We start from the raw sequence: 19491 nt of genomic DNA on the forward strand, positions 1-19491 counted from the left end.
CAAACTATCTAATTCCTCTGGAAATAACCCCCCCCCATCACGTTTTGGAGTGACCCTGAGCCCCCCGGGTCCGAAGACCCTCGAGCCACGAGTAGCGACACCCAGGATCCGAACTGTTCGACCGCTGTTGGGGTGGTACACGTCCGAGACATAACCAATCAGAAACGCATGATTGATTTTCCTTCATCATCTATATATATAATTGCCTTATTCTGTCTGTCTGTCTGTCTGTCATGCTTCAAAATTGTGTCCTTCCGGTGACATTGTGTCCTTACGGTGACACAAAGCTGATTGGCCGCTGGGCTCGCCATGGCCCCGCCCCCCACACGGATTGGCCTCTCGCCCCGGCTCTCTGCAGGCCCCGCCCCCCTCACGCAATGCACGCTCGCTCTGGCCCAACTGACACGTAGCTCCGACTCCCAGGTGAGTACACACACACACACATCACACTCACTCTCACACACACCTCACACATCACATCCACACACTCACAACATCCTGGGATATCGCTTGCTTCTACACCGGCTCCGTCAGGATCCCAGCAGCGCCAGACATAACCTTGCGATGCTGGGATCTTGATGGAGGCCGTGAACGCTGGTAACCATTATACACATCGGGTAACTAAGGTCCCTTAGTTACCCGATGTGTATCATAGTTACCAGTGTACACCGGCTCACACTCACTCTCACACACACCTCACACACACCTCACACATACATCACATCGCATCCACATACTCACAGCATCAGGAGATATCGCTTGCTTCTCGGCCTCGATACTGTGCTGTGAGCTTCCAGGACCTGCCGGAGGATCACATGGCCAGAAGCATGTGGTATCTCCGGATGTTGTGAGTATGAGCGCGTATGTGCAATATCGTCAGTGTGTGTGTGCGTGAGTGTATGCGATCGGGTGTGTGTGAGTGTATGCGATCGGGTGTGTGTGTGTGTGTGTGTGTGTGTGTGTGTGTGTGTGTGGGTGTGGGTGTGGGTGTGAGTGTATGCGATCGGATCTGTGAGTGTCGGCAGAGGAGCACGGCGTGCTGGAGGAGGCTGGGAGGAGAGAGGCTGATCCTGGGGAAGGCTGGGATGGGGACGCTGATGCTGGAGACAGAGAGGCTGATGCTGGGGACAGAGAGGCTGATGCTGGGGACAGAGAGGCTGATGCTGGAGACAGAGAGGCTGATGCTGGGGACAGAGAGGCTGATGCTGGGATGAGAGAGGCTGATGCTGGGGACAGAGAGGCTGATGCTGGAGACAGAGAGGCTGATGCTGGGGACAGAGAGGCTGATGCTGGGGACAGAGAGGCTGATGCTGGGGACAGAGAGGCTGATGCTGGGGACAGAGAGGCTGATGCTGGGGACAGAGTGGCTGATGCTGGAGACAGAAAGGCTGATGCTGGGGACAGAGAGGCTGATGCTGGGGACAGAGAGGCTGATGCTGGGGACAGAGAGGCTGATGCTGGGGACAGAGAGGCTGATGCTGGAGACAGAGAGGCTGATGCTGGGGACAGAGAGGCTGATGCTGGGGACAGAGAGGCTGATGCTGGGGACAGAGAGGCTGATGCTGGGGACAGAGAGGCTGATGCTGGGAGGAGAGAGGCTGATGCTGGAGACAGAGAGGCTGATGCTGGGGACAGAGAGGCTGATGCTGGGGACAGAGAGGCTGATGCTGGGGACAGAGAGGCTGATGCTGGGGACAGAGAGGCTGATGCTGGCGCAGCATGGCGGATGGAGCACATTTGGGAGTACGCAGCATGGCGGATGGAGCACGTTTGGGAGTGCGCAGCATGGCGGATGGAGCACGTTTGGGAGTGCGCAGCATGGCGGATGGAGCACGTTTGGGAGTGCGCAGCATGGCGGATGGAGCACGTTTGGGAGTGCGCAGCATGGCGGCTGGAGCACGTTTGGGAGTGCGCAGCATGGCGGATGGAGCACGTTTGGGAGTGCGCAGCATAGGGTATGTAGCACGATGGGGAGTGCGGAGTATGGCGGATGGAGCACGTTTGGGAGTGCGCAGCATGGCGGATGGACCACGTTTGGGAGTGCGCAGCATGGCGGATGGAGCACGTTTGGGAGTGCACAGCATGGGAGATGGAGCACGATGGGGAGTGCGCAGCATGGCGGATGGAGCACGTTTGGGAGTGCGCAGCATGGGGGATGGAGCACGATGGGGAGTGCGCAGCATGGCGGATGGAGCACGTTTGGGAGTGCGCAGAATGGCGAATGGAGCACGTTTGGGAGTGCGCAGCATGGCGAATGGAGCACGTTTGGGAGTGCGCAGGATGGGAGATGGAGCACGATGGGGGGTGCGCAGCATAGGGGATGGAGCACGTTTGGGAGTGCGCAGCATGGCGGATGGAGCACGTTTGGGAGGGCGCAGCATGGGGGATGCAGCACGATGGGGAGTGCGGAGTATGGCGGATGGAGCACGTTTGGGAGTGCGCAGCATCGCGGATGGACCACGTTTGGGAGTGCGCAGCATGGCGGATGGAGCACGTTTGAGAGTGCGCAGCATGGGAGATGGAGCACGATGGGGGGTGCGCAGCATAGGGGATGGAGCACGATGGGGAGTGCGCTGCATGGGGGATGGAGCACGATGGGGAGTGCGGAGTATGGCGGATGGAGCACGTTTGGGAGTGCGCAGCATGGTGGATGGAGCACGTTTGGGAGTGCGCAGCATGGCGGATGGAGCACGTTTGGGAGTGCGCAGCATGGGAGATGGAGCATGATGGGGAGTGCGCAGCATGGCGGATGGAGCACGTTTGGGAGTGCGCAGCATGGGGGATGGAGCACGATGGGGAGTGCGCAGCATGGCGGAAGGAGCACGTTTGGGAGTGCGCAGCATGGCGGATGGAGCACGTTTGGGAGTGCGCAGGATGGGAGATGGAGCACGATGGGGGGTGCGCAGCATGGGGGATGGAGCACGTTTGGGAGTGCGCAGGATGGGAGATGGAGCACGATGGGAAGTGCACACCTCTCCCCAACACACACACACACACGCGCGCGCGCGCACTGCACAACACACCACACACACAAACTGGGAACCACAAACAACTGCCCTACACAGACACCCACACACACAGATAACGCTGCACACACAAATATACGCACATACCGCACAACACACACATTGCACAAAACATACCTCCCCCCAAAACACACCACACACACACAAACCGCGCAACACACACAACGCTACAGACACACAGCGCTCCACAAACAACGCAACACACAAACAACACCCCTCTCACCCCCCATCACACCCAGACAACATCCAGAACATGTACAGCGCCCTACACAAACACTTGGTAACTACACACAACAACATCTATATATATATATATATATATATATATATATATATATATATATATATATATAACAAAAATCATACATGAACTACACAATACGTAAATTCTAGAATACCCGATGCGTAGAATCGGGCCACCTTCTAGTATAACATAATGTCATGTGACTGCCAGCAGACACAGCACCAACATTGCAGGAAAGCCGGGAATGTTTTTTAATTTAGTTTCTATGCTCCAAAGAATTTAAAAAGGGCATTTACTACAATTGAAAACCCTTTAATGGCTGGTGATTTAGGGTGATGTTTTATTACCTGTAATAACTAAAATGCAAAATAACAAATGATCTAAGAAATAAGTCCTGTATACGATTATCCCTATACACTAGTGGTGTTATTCCGCCACCTACTGCTGAGTTTATTCTACATCACCATTAATTCATATTCATAGTTAAAGGTCTTCCCCTTCCTTCACATAGATGGCTTCTCCTTTTGGTAGGTCATTAGTGTCTGATCAGTGGGTGTACGACACCCAGCACACATGCCAATCAGCTGTTCCTGGTGTCAGTGGCTTCTGGAACTGCTCAGTTATAGAGCTGCACAACTCCATCGACAGAATAGTTGCTGCGGATAGGTACTGCACATCCTCCCACTATTGATCTGAATAGATAGTGGATGTGCAGTAACAGGCCACGCCCACTGAAGAGTTCACAGCGTTGTGTTTGTTCAGTTATCGTCGGGGGTAACGTGAACAGACATTGATTGCTAAGAATAAGCCATCAATGTTAAAGTAGTGGACAACCTCTTTAAAGGAAAACGGTCATCAAAAAAATTTTTTTTTCAATAACTGAGAAAAATATAAAGTATTAATGTTTTAATGTTATGTTTTAAAAAAAATATTTGTTTTTAATTGAGAAAAATATAAAAAAAAAATTAAAAGTTTGATATTTTCCCCTCTTAAACACTAGGGGGAGCAGCTGCTGAAATCCTACATAACTCCTACTGTAGAAGTAGCTCACATTACAGCTGGAGTAAAAGTGGGCGGAGTCTGCTCTCCGGTGTGTGATGTCACCTCCCCCTCCCAATCTGGGTGTTTCCATAAGGATAAGGGAAGATGAAGTTTAGCATCACAGTGCGGAGCCATTTTGTTGGTGGCCATAGAGTGATCCTAATTTGTCTAAAATGTCACTAAGGCCAGCTACATAGTGCTCCACTGCATCCCGCACCACATGGTATCTCAATGCCACGCTGGATGTATCCCAATGCCTTGCTGACTGTTTCCCTATGTCCTGCTGGCTGTTTCCCCATGCCCCGCAGGCTGTTTCCCTATGCCCAGCTGGCTGTTTCTGTAGCGCCCCTGAGTACCTCAGGGCACTACAAGGAACTGCATCCTTTTGGGGATGCAGGACCTATCCCCTGGGACCTGGAGTCACAGTGCCATTGAACACCAAAACACAATTAAATCCTAGTGAACACTCCACACCATGCATAGAAGAGTTAACAGAAGGGTTTAGACAGCCTGGTGGGAGGAGTCAGTCAGCGAGGAGTCAGAGGTCGGAGAGCACACGGAGAGGTGTGTGGACGTGCCTGAGCTGGGTCCGTGTAACGTTGACCCCGGGGACATGGGAGAGAGATCGCCAGGACGGGTACCGGAGATACCACTTGGACTGAAGCACGAACGGGGCACAGGGTGCTAGGTCAAATGTCAAGTTTCAAACGGTTTAATAAATACCTGCACAGTGTGAAAACCTTCACGGACTTCACTGAACCAAATAATCCGGGGGCATCACCAGTAAACTAGGATCGGGGTTCAGACACTTACCTCCCCGCAGGGTCCGCACTGCCCGCCGTACGGAGAAGGAGACTGTACCCCAAAAGGGACAGTCAGGGCGCCCAAACCGCTTCAAGCTAAGGGGACTCAACCAACAGAGAGTGCCAGGGATAGAGCAACCTGGGTCACTACATTGGCACTGATACTCTTGGGACCGGAACCAGCAAGCCGAGGGTCCATGTGAGAAGAGACTGTTAAAGTCAACCTGGTGTAGTCTCCATAATTACACGCCATTACATCTCCCAGACACAGCCCTACCTGTGGAGGGCCCAACACCATTGTTGCAACCATCATCAGCTCGGGAGTACCCACATTCAGCAGCGGCTGTTCCCCATCTCTAACCGCTACCTGCAGGTGGCGTCACATGACAAAAACTCTTATTCTCCCCTGTAAATACTCCCATTAACAAAAGGGGCCCAGGGCACGGAAACGGGCAACGGCCTCCAGATATTGCCCGGGACCGAGTACCTCTTTCTCTGGACGTCACATTTCCCTATGCCTTGCTGACTGTTTGGACTGTTTCCCTATGCCCCGCTGACTGTATCCTGCGCCCCCATATACGTGATACCAGCTGGGATCGGAGGTCCGAGGTGACATGCGGTGAAGAGGGGTGATCTGCAGCCTGAGCGGCATTGCACTACAGATGTCATGCCGCACTCACCGCTTCAAGCCGCATGCACTCACCTCAGACCTGCGTCCCCGGCAGCCTGTCCTGTCAGCAATCACAGTACGAGCAGCGGAGGCCTGAGGTAAGCGGGAGGGCGTGGCAGAGTGTGGTGGGGGGGCATGGCAGAGTGCGGTGGGGCATGGCAGGGTGCGGGGGGGGGGAGGGGCTCGGCAGAGTGCAGGGGGGGGGCCCGGTAGAGTGCGGGGGTGGTGTGGGGCAGAATCAGTTACGGTGCAATCACCGGGTTGAACTAGATGGACTTAGAGTCTTCTTTCAACCTTAAAAACTATGATACTATGATACTATGATACCATTGCCCGGAACCGCTACTCACCCCATTCATCCCGGCGGGTGACAGGGGGAATGTGACGCACACAGCATACGCTGTGTGCTCCACAAAGATGGCGGTGATCTCCTCCCTCTGCTGTGATCTGGACACTCCAGGGGGCGCGTCCATTTCACAGCAGACATTGTCTCTGTATTAAGTATAGGGTCGGAGTCTGTCTATCAGACCCAATGCCATGGGCGCTGCCATAAAGGAGGTGAGTAACTGTCGTTACACACTGCAAAGCCAAGATGGCAGCACCCAGTGTGTCAGAAAAACTAGAATTAAATAAAAACTAAATAAACAGTGAATTTAATTTTCTATTAAAAATACTTCATTTCATAATCACTATTATTAATACAAAAAAAAAAAATGCGACACCTTACCTTTAAGCTGTGTATTTCAATATATTGTAAAGTATTAGATTAGAGTATGGCAGTATATAAATAAATACCATTCAATTTATACATTGGAACCTTGTTTCTGTATTTATGGCCCATATGGTTTTTATATACAGTTATTGCTGAAAGTGTTGATAATTATTGCAATTACACATGTTTTGTCGTTCACATGTTTATTTCCTTTGTGTGTATTGGAACATTAAAAAGAGACAAAAAAGGCAAATTGGACATAATTTCACAAAAAATGGGCAGGACAAAATTGTTGACACCTTTCAGAATATGTGGGTAAACAACTTTATTTCAAGCATGTGGTGCTCATTCAAACTCACCTGTGGTAAGTTAAATGAGGGGAATATGAAAATCACACCTGAAACCAGAGAAAAATGGTAGAAGTTGACAATCTTTGCATTGTGTGTCTGTGTTCTGGAGAACAGAAATGGGAGAAAACAACTGCCTGAGGGCTTGAAAACCAAATTTTACTCCAAAGATATAATGATAGTGAATTTAGATTTTGAGATCTAACGGGAACAGTGAGAGTGCCTTGCGAAACTATTCGGCCCCCTTGAATTTTTCAATCTTTTCCCACATTTCAGGCTTCAAACATAAAGATAAAAATTTTAATGTTATGGTGATGAATCAACAACAAATGGGACACTATTGTGAAGGTGAACGAAATTTATTGCTTATTTTAAACTTTTGCAAAAAATAAATAACTGAAAAGTGGGGTGTGCAACATTATACATCACCTTTACTTTCAGTGCAGCAAACACTCCAGAAGTTCATTGAGGATCTCTGAATGATCCAATGTTATCCTAAATGACTGATGATGATAAATATAAGCCACCTGTGTGTAATCAAGTCTCCGTATAAATGCACCTGCTCTGTGATAGTCTCAGTGTTCTGTTTACAGCGCAGATAGCATCATGAAGATGAAGGAACACAACAGGCAGGTCCGTGATACTGTTGTGGAGAAGTTTAAAGCTGGATTTGGTTGCAAAAAGATTTCAAAAACTTTAAACATCCCAAGGAGCACTGTGCAAGTGATCATATCGAAATGGAAGGAGTATCATACCACTGCAAATCTACCAAGACCCAGCCGTCCATCCAAAATTTCATCTCAAACAAAGAGAAGACTGATCAGAGATGCAGCCAAGAGGCCCATGATCACTCTGGATGAACTGCAGACATCTACAGCTGAGGTGGGAGAATCTGTCCATAGGACAACAGTTAGTCGTACACTGCACAAATCTGGCCTTTATGGAAGAGTGGCAAGGAGAAAGCCATTTCTCAAAGATATCCATAAAAAGTGTTGTTTAAAGTTTGCCACAAGCCACCTGGGAGACACATCAAACATGTGGAAGAAGGTGTTCTTGTCAGATGAAATCAAAATCGAACTATTTGGGCACAATGCCAAACGATATGTTTGGCGTAAAAGCTACACAGCTCATCACCCTGAACACACCATCCCCACTGTCAAACATGGTGGTGGCAGCATCATGGTTTGGGCCTGCTTTTCTTCAGCAGGCACAGGGAAGATGGTTAAAATTGATGGGAAGATAGATAGAGCCAAATACAGGACCATTCGTGAAGAAAACCTGTTGGAGTCTTTTACAAGACCTGAGACTAGGACGGAGATTAGTCTTCCAACAAGAAAATGATCCAAAACATAAAGCAAAATCTAGAATGGAATGGTTCACAAATAAACGTATCCAGGTGTTAGAATGGCCAAGTCAAGGTACAGACCTGAAACCAATCGAGAATCTGTGGAAAGAGCTGAAAACTGCTGTTCACAAACGTCAGGTATTGATAATGTTTTTAACTTTAGTTGGTTAGGGACTGTCTCAGATGGGTACACCGTGACGAGGTGAGACAGCTTTTTACCTTTTTGCAAAAATGTATATACTAAGTACCCTGTTATTAAGCACTTGCAATTTATTTATTTATAGTCAGGGTATTTTTCATACAATTTTTCTCTTTGTTTTTTTTTATAGATCAATATAATTGTAGCAATTTTTTTAGCCACTTTGAATGTAACACATCATAAAACTTATTTCATGCACAAAACACGTTAGAGATTAAACAGATTTTCTGTTCTCAGGAAAAGAAGTACTGAAAGGGAATAATAAAAAGCTGAAAATGTAGAAAATTGTCCAATGTGCTTTGTTATATTTCCTTTCCCTTTTTAAAAACCTCGGCTTGCTGTCATTCAGTAGAAACCTTCATTCTACACTGCCAGTTGATAAAAATCACTCATAGTGTTGGTATAAATATGTAATAAAGGTTCATTTTCAATGAGAACAGAGATCTGGGGGAAAAAAAACACCTGATCCACAAAATTAAAAAAACACATTTCCTGAAACATGAAAAATGGAGATTGGAAGGGGGAAAAAAGGGTGTTGAAAGACTCAATGCAGGTTGATTTAAGCTTTTATTCAATTGGTCCTGTGTAGTGATGGGCGGACCTGGATTGTAAAAGTTCAGATACGCGTGGTTTCAAAAGTACCTGAGTGCCGGGCCCAGGCCTGGAGCTCTCAGGGAACTCCGGGTAATGATCCGGATTCGGCAAATCGAGAAATAAAAAAAAATTTAAAAAAAGGAAAAATAAAGAAAATGAGAATATAGTATTGAACTTACGTGTTATACTTACCGAGTCTCCAGCGCAGCTGTAACTGCTTCCAGGGTAGCTCATTCCACTTCTGGGGCCACTCATTATCATGCACATTCACTGCTTTCCCTGCCCACCGGTAGTCTTGGCGTCTGTGATTGGTTGCAGTCAGATGTGCCCCCAGCCTGTGTGACAGTATCTGACTGCTTGCAATCACAGACCCTGTCTGTGGCTCTATTGTGGTGTAAAACTAAATTAATAAAAAAGATTGCCATAGGTTCCCCTCATATTATGATACCCAGCACAGATAAAGCATATGGCTACAGGCTGCAGCACCCAGCCGTTTGCTTATCTTGGCTGTGTATCAAAATAAAAGGAACAGCATGTAGCTTTTTTATTAAATTATTTAAATAAATAGTTTAAAAAATGACATTTGGTCCCTCCCAATTTTAATACCCAGCCACAATAAAGTCTGACAGCTGGGGGTTGGTATTCTCAAGCAGAGGAGACCCATGGCTATTGGGCCCCAGCCTCAAAAACAGCAGCCCACAGCCACCCAGGATTGTTGCATCCATTAGATTTGGAACTTTACCGGACTCATCCTGATTGCTCTGGTGCGGTGGCAATTAGTAATTACTAAATTAGTAATCAGATGCATCTATGGGACCCCCCCATTATTAATCTGTAAGTAAAAAGAAATAAACACAAACAAAACATTGAAATAATCCTTTATTTGAAATAAAATACAAAAAACACACCTTTCTCCATTTTTTTTAACCCTAAAACACCCAGGTCTAACGTAATCCAGATGAGGTCCCCCAACAATCCCAGCTCTGCTACATCTGAAGAGACAGCTTGTGGCCATAGAACATGACCACCCGGTGATGTCTCGTAGGTTATTTGTGATCACAGCTGTAGGTTCCCATGGTCCTCCACCTATGACCGCAGGTAACCAGACCTCAGGTGACCTCAGTAAACGCAGTGACCTCACTTCAGGTGAGGTCACTCAGTTCACAGATACGCATTTGTTTTCCAAGAGATGCAAATTTGGTGCTGAAATTTTTACAGTATATTCCTGAATACAATCTACACCTCCTGGCAAAAGAATAATTCAGTACCGCATCATACCGCATGTGGTTTTGATGCAGTTTTTTTTTTACTGGAGGTGTAGATTAGGTGCAGGAATATAGTGTAAAAATTGAATAACCAAATTTGCATCTCCAGGTCCAAAAATGAAAAAAAAAAAAAAAAAAAAAAGTTTTGAGGCAGTTTTGGTGCGCTTTTTTGCCAAAAAGAGCAAATTTGGTGCTGAAATCTGGTGAAGATATTTCAGCACCAAATTAGCATCTCCCTACAGAAAACCACACCGAAATGGCGTCAAACCGTTTTTTTGCATTTTTGGGCCCAAGAGATGCAAATTTGGTGATTACATTTTTACACAATATTCATGCACCCAATTTACACCTCCTGGCAAAAAAACCCAAAAATGCATCAAAACTGCATGCGGTTTGATGTGGTAGTGATGTGATTTTTTGCCAGGTGGTGTAGATTGGGTTCAGGAATATGGTATAAAAATTTCAGCACCAAATCTGCATCTCTGGCAAAAAAAAAAAGTGGTTTTCTGCCAGGAGATGCAGGTCTGTGTACTCAGTCACCTCACTTGAGGTGAGGTCACTGAGTTTACTAAAGTCACCTGAAGTCAGGTTACCTGTGATCGCAGGTGGAGAACAATTGGAACCTCCAGCTGTAACCACAAATAATCTGAACTTTAGATGTAGCAGAGCTGGAATCCTCATGGGACCTCATGTGGATTACATTGGATCTGGGTGGTTTGAGAGGTTAATAAAGGGGTGAAAGAGGGTGTGGTTTTTTGTATTTCATTTCAAATAAAGGATTTTTTGGTTGTTTGTGCTTATTTCTTTTAACTTACAGATTAGTAATGGGGGTCTCATAGACACCTCTCATTACTAGTCTAGGGCTTTGTGGCACCTGTGAGTTGTCTTTAATCATTTATTACCTTGATTGCCTCCGCACCAGGGCAATCGGAAAGAACTGGGTAAACTTCAATGATTGTCGCATCTAATGGATGCGTCAATTCTGGGAAGCTGCAGGCTGCTATTTTTAGGCTGGGGGGCAATAACCATGGGTCTCCACAGCTAGAGAATACCAGACTCCAGCTATCAGGCTTTATCATGGCTGGGTATCAAAACTGGAAGGGGACCGCAGTCCATTTTTTAAAATTATTTATTTAAATAATGTTTTTTTAAAAGCCACAGGCGCTTCCTCTTATGTGTTCTGGGTGTCATAATATAGGGGACCCTACGACAATTTTTTTTTATTGATTTAGTTTTACACCACGCCACAATTATAAACCCGTAGACAAGGTCTGTGATTGGTTGCTGTCAGACACACTCTTACTCAAGGTGGGGGTGCATCTGACTACAACCAATCAAAGAAAGAGGGGAGCCAGCACGATCTGAAATTGGCGTGCATCATATAAAAAGTGAAAATTCACAGATTTATTCCAACTGTACTACAATAAAAAAAATGAGATTTTTAGCAAATAATTGATCAATTTTTTGAGCCACCCCTGCCAACGTCACGGCAAATCTCAATAGGGGGGTCCTACTCTACATTCTGTATTTCATGTGCCATGCGGCCTCCTAGATAAAGTTAAAAGCAGAACCATAATAGAGCACACATACCTGTAACCTGTATATAACTGCTTCTATGTTGCAAAAAAGGCACTTATGGATAGAGACCAGCCCAGGTCCCAGCATGTGGAGCAAGCTTTGCACCATACCAGGACTATATCAGAACTGATCCTCCCAGTGCCAAACAGCAACCATTGATAAAGGCGGACCAGATCCAAGATGGTGCTTAATTAGCATTGCCTGTGGAAAGGGGTGAGGTAACTGAATCTGAACAGCCACCAACAGGAGGAATACATAGCAAACCAAAATCAGGCGTGCATGGCATGGTGGTGACCGGCCACCAGAATTTGTAGCATAACTACGACCAAACAGAGAGAGAGGGGAGCCAGCACGATCTGAAATTGGCATGCATCATATAAAAAGTGAAAATTCACAGATTTATTCCAACTGTACTACAATAAAAAAAAATGAGATTTTTAGCAAATAATTGATCAATTTTTTGAGCCACCCCTGCCAACGTCACGGCAAATCTCAATAGGGGGGTCCTACTCTACATTCTGTATTTCATGTGCCATGCGGCCTCCTAGATAAAGTTAAAAGCAGAACAATAATAGAGCACACATACCTGTAACCTGTATATAACTGCTTCTATGTTGCAAAAAAGGCACTTATGGATAGAGACCAGCCCAGGTCCCAGCATGTGGAGCAAGCTCTGCACCATACCAGGACTATATCAGAACTGATCCTCCCAGTGCCAAACAGCAACCATTGATAAAGGCGGACCAGATCCAAGATGGTGCTTAATTAGCATTGCCTGTGGAAAGGGGTGAGGTAACTGAATCTGAACAGCCACCAACAGGAGGAATACATAGCAAACCAAAATTTATTAAAATTTAATTTATACTCAGTGCTGTCATAATAATATCATATAGTCCTCGTACTTTGGTGTCATAAGGAACATAGAACACAGTTTCTAAGTATCCAAAATTACAATGGATTGCCTTGAATTTTGTTGTAATAATTTCAAATTTTTCCCACAAGACAACTATAAAACAGTTAACTTTCAGTTAAATACCTTGGGGTATATGATAGAAGTGTCTAGTTGTATTAAAAAGCAATATAATTGGACCACTTCATGAGGTGCATAGAAAATAGGCAGACGATAGTAGCACAGGTTGGATAGAAAATACAGTAACACCTGACTAGATGATCGTTGGTTAGAGATTTTGTATGATGCTGTAGGCACATCTCGAACTTTAGTTTTGGTAGCTTCTTATATACAAAGTCCAATTGGCAGCTTTCTCATAGTCATCTCTTGTTGTCTTCTTTTAGATTTCTTAGGTTTCTTAGGTTTTGTGAAGCAATTATCATATATCGGGTATGCAGGGTGGAGATGCAGTATTCCATTAGAAAGGAGATAAAGAACAGCATCTTTATAACCTTCGCAATAAAAATTATGGAGTGCCTGTGCGTGCAAGATAAAAATGAAAAACAGCATAAACCATGTATTCACATCTTCATTAAAGACTCTTTTAATATATCCAATCACCCAACTACATTTGCATATGCATGTGTATATATATATATATATATATATATATATAGTGTATATATGTGTAGATATATATACAGTGTGTGTATATATCTATATATATATTTGCCTTATTCTGTCTGTCTGTCTGTCTTGCTCCAAAATTGTGTCCTTACGGTGACACAAAGCTGATTGGCCGCTGGGCTCGCCATGGCCCCACCCCCCCGCACGGATTGGCCGCTCGCCCAGGCTGCGCCCCCCACTCGGATTGGCCGGCCGCTCGCCCAGGCTCCGCCCCCCCACAGATTGGCCTCTCGCCCCGGCACCCTGCAGGCATTGGCAACTCGGCCACGCCCCGCCCCCCTCACGCAATGCACGCTAGCTCTGGCCCCGCCACGACTACCAGGTGAGTACTGTACCCCTGGGAGCCCACATCAGCGTACGCCGCCAAACCAGCCGACACATACCCTCGCATTGCTGGGGCTGGCCGGTGTATGCTGGTGTGGGCTCCCATGCGAGCGGGGGACAAGATACGCTGGTAACCATGGTAGCATAGTTACCAGCGCATCAAGTTCCTGCAGCGGCGGAACATACACACACGCACACACATAACAGCACACACACACACATACACACACACACATCAGATCACACTCACTCTCACACACACATCACATCGCATCCACACACTCACAACATCCTGGGATATCGCTTGCTTCTCAGCGGCGATACTGTGCTGTGAGCTTCCAGGACCTGCCGGAGGATCACATGGCCAGAAGCATGTGGTATCTCCGGATGCTGTGAGTATGAGCGCGTATGTGCAATATCGTCAATGTGTGTGTGTGTGAGTGTATGCGATCGGGTGTGCGTGAGTGTATGCGATCGGGTGTGTGTGAGTGTATGCGATCGGGTGTGTGTGAGTGTATGCGATCGGGTGTGTGTGAGTGTATGCGATCGGGTGTGTGTGAGTGTATGCGATCGGGTGTGTGTGGGTGTGTGTGAGTGTATGCGATCGGATCTGTGAGTATCGGCAGAGGAGCACGGCGTGCTGGAGGAGGCTGGGAGGAGGGAGGCTGATCCTGGGGAAGGCTGAGGCTGGGGTAGGCTGGGAGGAGAGAGGCTGATGCTGGGGACCGAAAAGGCTGATGTTGGGAGGAGAGAGGCTGATGCTGGGGGAGGGAGGCTGATGCTGGGAGGAGAGAGGCTGATGCTGGGGGAGGCTGACGCTGGGGTAGGCTGGGAGGAGAGAGGCTGATGCTGGAGGAGAGAGGCTGATGCTGGGAGGAGAGAGGCTGATGCTGGGGGAGGCTGACGCTGGGGTAGGCTGGGAGGAGAGAGGCTGATGCTGGGAAGAGAGACCTCCCCCCAACACACACACACACGCGCGCACTGCACAACACACCACACACACACACTGGGAACCACAGACAACTGCCCTACACAGACACCCACACACACAGACAACGCTGCACACACACAACACCCCAACACACAAACACCGCGGCACACACAAATATACGCACATACCGAACAACACACACATTGCACAAAACATACCTTCCCCCAAAACACACCACACACACACAAACCGCGCAACACACACACACACACAACGCTACAGACACACAGCGCTCCACAAACAACGCAACACACATACAACACCGCTCTCACCCCCCGTCACACCCAGACAACACCCAGAACATGTACAGCGCCCTACACAAACACTTGGTAACTACACACAACAACATCTATATATATATATATATATATATATATATATATATATATATATATATATATATAACAAAAATCATACATGAACTACACAATACGTAAATTCTAGAATACCCGATGCGTAGAATCGGGCCACCTTCTAGTATATATATATTTATATATATATATATATATATATATATACAGTTAGGTCCGGAAATATTTGGACAGTGACACAATTTTCGCGAGTTGGGCTCTGCATTCTGCATGCCACCACATTGGATTTGAAATGAAACCTCTACAACAGAATTCAAGTGCAGATTGTAACGTTTAATTTGAAGGTTTGAACAAAAATGTCTGATAGAAATTGTAGGAATTGTACACATTTCTTTACAAACACTCCACATTTTAGGAGGTCAAAAGTAATTGGACAAATAAACCAAACCCAAACAAAATATTTTTATTTTCAATATTTTGTTGCGAATCCTTTGGAGGCAATCACTGCCTTAAGTCTGGAACCCATGGACATCACCAAACGCTGGGTTTCCTCCTTCTTAATGCTTTGCCAGGCCTTTACAGCCGCAGCCTTCAGGTCTTGCTTGTTTGTGGGTCTTTCCGTCTTAAGTCTGGATTTGAGCAAGTGAAATGCATGCTCAATTGGGTTAAGATCTGGTGATTGACTTGGCCATTGCAGAATGTTCCACTTTTTTGCACTCATGAACTCCTGGGTAGCTTTGGCTGTATGCTTGGGGTCATTGTCCATCTGTACTATGAAGCGCCGTCCGATCAACTTTGCGGCATTTGGCTGAATCTGGGCTGAAAGTATATCCCGGTACACTTCAGAATTCATCTGGCTACTCTTGTCTGCTGTTATGTCATCAATAAACACAAGTGACCCAGTGCCATTGAAAGCCATGCATGCCCATGCCATCACGTTGCCCCCACCATGTTTTACAGAGGATGTGGTGTGCCTTGGATCATGTGCCGTTCCCTTTCTTCTCCAAACTTTTTTCTTCCCATCATTCTGGTACAGGTTGATCTTTGTGTCCTCTGTCCATAGAATACTTTTCCAGAACTGAGCTGGCTTCATGAGGTGTTTTTCAGCAAATTTAACTCTGGCCTGTCTATTTTTGGAATTGATGAATGGTTTGCATCTAGATGTGAACCCTTTGTATTTACTTTCATGGAGTCTTCTCTTTACTGTTGACTTAGAGACAGATACACCTACTTCACTGAGAGTGTTCTGGACTTCAGTTGATGTTGTGAACGGGTTCTTCTTCACCAAAGAAAGTATGCGGCGATCATCCACCACTGTTGTCATCCGTGGACGCCCAGGCCTTTTTGAGTTCCCAAGCTCACTAGTCAATTCCTTTTTTCTCAGAATGTACCCGACTGTTGATTTTGCTACTCCAAGCATGTCTGCTATCTCTCTGATGGATTTTTTCTTTTTTTTCAGCCTCAGGATGTTCTGCTTCACCTCAATTGAGAGTTCCTTAGACCGCATGTTGTCTGGTCACAGCAACAGCTTCCAAATGCAAAACCACACACCTGTAATCAACCCCAGACCTTTTAACTACTTCATTGATTACAGGTTAATTAGGGAGACGCCTTCAGAGTTAATTGCAACCCTTAGAGTCCCTTGTCCAATTACTTTTGGTCCCTTTAAAAAGAGGAGGCTATGCATTACAGAGCTATGATTCCTAAACCCTTTCTCCGATTTGGATGTGAAAACTCTCATATTGCAGCTGGGAGTGTGCACTTTCAGCCCATATTATATATATAATTGTATTTCTGAACATGTTTTTATAAACAGCTAAAATAACAAAACTTGTGTCACTGTCCAAATATTTCTGGACCGAACTGTATATATATATATATATATATATATATATATATATATATATATATATGTGTGTGTGTGTGTGTGTATACAGTACAGACCAAAAGTTTGGACACACTTTCTCATTCAAAGAGTTTTCTTTATCTTCATGACTCTGAAAATTGTAGATTCACATTGAAGGCATCAAAACTATGAATTAACACATGTGGAATGAAATACTTAACAAAAAAAGTGTGAAACAACTGAAAATATGTCTTATATTGTAGATTCTTCAAAGTAGCCACCTTTTGCTGTGATTACTGCTTTGCACACTCTTGACATTCTCTTGATGAGCTTCAAGAGGTAGTCACTAGAAATGGTTTTGACTTCATAGATGTGCCCTGTCAGGTTTAATAAGTGGGATTTATTGCCTTATAAATGGGGTTGGGTCCATCAGTTGTGTTGTGCAGAAGTTTGGTGGATACACAGCTGATAGTCCTACTGAATAGACTGTTATAATTTGTATTATGGCAAGAAAAAAGCAGCTAAGTAAAGAAAAAGGAGTGCCCATCAGTACTTTAAGAAATGAAGGTCCGTCAGTCCAAAAATTTTGGAAAACTTTGAAAGTGTCCCCAAGTGCAGTGGCAAAAACCATCAAACGCTACAAAGAAACTGGCTCACATGAGGACTGCCCCGGGAAAATAAGACCAAGAGTCACCTCTGCTGCGGAGGATAAGTTTATCCGAGTCACCAGCCTCAGAAATCGCAGGTTAACAGCAGCTCAGATTAGAGACCAGGTCAATGCCACACAGAGTTCTAGCAGAAGACACATCTCTAGAACAACTGTTAAGAGGAGACTTTGTGCAGCAGGTCTTCATGGTAAAATAGCTGCTAGGAAACCACTGGTAAGAACAGGCAACAAGCAGAAGAGACTTGTTTGGGCTAAAGAACACAAGGAATGAACATTAGACCAGTGGAAATCTGTGCTTTGGTCTGATGAGTCCAAATTTGAGATCTTTGGATCCAACCATCATGTCTTTGTGTGATGCAGAAAAGGTGAATGGATGGACTCTACATGCCCGGTTCCCATCATGAAGCATGGAGGAGGAGGTGTGATGGTGTGGGGGTGCTTTGCTGGTGACACTGTTGGGGATTTATTCAAAATTGAAGGCATACTGAACCAGCATGGCTACCACAACATCTTGCAGTGGCATGCTATTCCATCCAGTTTGCGTTTAGTTGGACCATCATTTATTTTTCAACGGGACAATGACCCCAAACACACCTCCAGGCTGTGTAAGGGCTATTTAACTAAGAAGGAAAGTGATGGGGTGCTACGCCATATGACCTGGCCTTCACAGTCACCAGACCTGAACCCAATCGAGATGGTTTGGGGTGAGCTGGACTGCAGAGTGAAGGCAAAAGGGCCAACAAAGTGCTAAGTATCTCTGGGAACTCCTTCAAGACTGTTCAAGACCATTTCCGGTGACTACCTCTTGAAGCTCATCAAGAGAATGCCAAGAGTGTGCAAAGCAGTAATCAACGAAAAAGGTGGCTACTTTGAAGAACTTAGAATATAAGACATATTTTCAGTTGTTTCACACTTTTTGTCAAGTATTTTATTCCACATGTGTTAATTCATAGTTTTGATGCCTTCAATGTGAATATACAATTTTCAGAGTCATGAAAATAAAGAAAACTCTTTGAATGAGAAAGTGTGTCCAAACTTTTGCTCTGTACTGATATATATATATATATATATATATATAGTACAGACCAAAAATTAAGAGACCACTGCAAAATTGTTAGTTTTTCTGATTTTTCTCTTTAGGTATATATTTGGAGTAAAATGTAAATTGTTTTATTCTAGAAACTACTGATATGTCTCCGAATTTCCAAGCAATAAAGTTTGTATTTATTTTCTGAAAATGAGAAATGGTCAAAATAACAAAACAATGATTGCTTTCAGACACCTCAAATAATGCAAAGAAAACAAGTTCCTAATTATTTAGAAACAACAATACTAATAATGTTTTAACTCGGGAAGGAAGAGTTCAGAAATCACATTTACATTTCACGCAAAAACATACCGTACCTGTAAAGAGAAAAATCAGAAGAACTGAAAATTTCACAGTGGTCTCTTAATTTTTGCCAGAGCTATATATATATATATATATATATATATATATATATATACATACATACATACATACATACATTATATAAATATATATATATATATATATATATATATATACACACACACACACACAGTCATGGCAAAAAGTGTTAACATCCGTGTAATTGTTCCAGATAATGAAGTATTTCTCCCAGAAATTTATTGCAATTGCATACTTTTTATTATACACAAGCTTATTTTCTTGGTGTGTATTGGAACAGCACAAAAAAAGCAGAGAAAATAAGGCAAATTGAACATATATTCACACCAAACTCCCAAAATGTGGCAGACAAAATTGTTGGCACCTGTCCAAAACTGTATGTAAACAACTTTATTTCAAGCACACAAATCTCGTCCAAACTCCCCTGTGGCAAGTGGTAGGTGTGGGCAATATGAAAATCACATCTGAAACCAGATAAAAAAGGGAGACGTTGACTCAATCTTTGCATTATGTGTGTGTGTGC

At 45.0% G+C, this 19491-nt stretch overlaps 1 protein-coding gene across 2 annotated transcripts in view; it reads right to left on the minus strand.

Moving 5' to 3' along the window:
- Positions 1–12692: 12692 nt before the first annotated feature.
- LOC142289718 (omega-hydroxyceramide transacylase-like) overlaps positions 12693–19491 on the minus strand; it is a 56829-nt gene continuing 50030 nt past the window's right edge. For both annotated transcript variants that reach the window (XM_075333643.1, XM_075333644.1), the window contains exon 5: positions 12693–13250. In XM_075333643.1, coding sequence (XP_075189758.1) covers positions 13059–13250 — 192 coding nt within the window. In that variant the 3' untranslated portion in view covers positions 12693–13058. The remainder of the gene's footprint in view (positions 13251–19491) is intronic.

This window comes from Anomaloglossus baeobatrachus, chromosome 2 (genome assembly GCF_048569485.1).
Source record: "Anomaloglossus baeobatrachus isolate aAnoBae1 chromosome 2, aAnoBae1.hap1, whole genome shotgun sequence".
Classification (NCBI taxonomy): Eukaryota; Metazoa; Chordata; class Amphibia; order Anura; family Aromobatidae; genus Anomaloglossus; species Anomaloglossus baeobatrachus.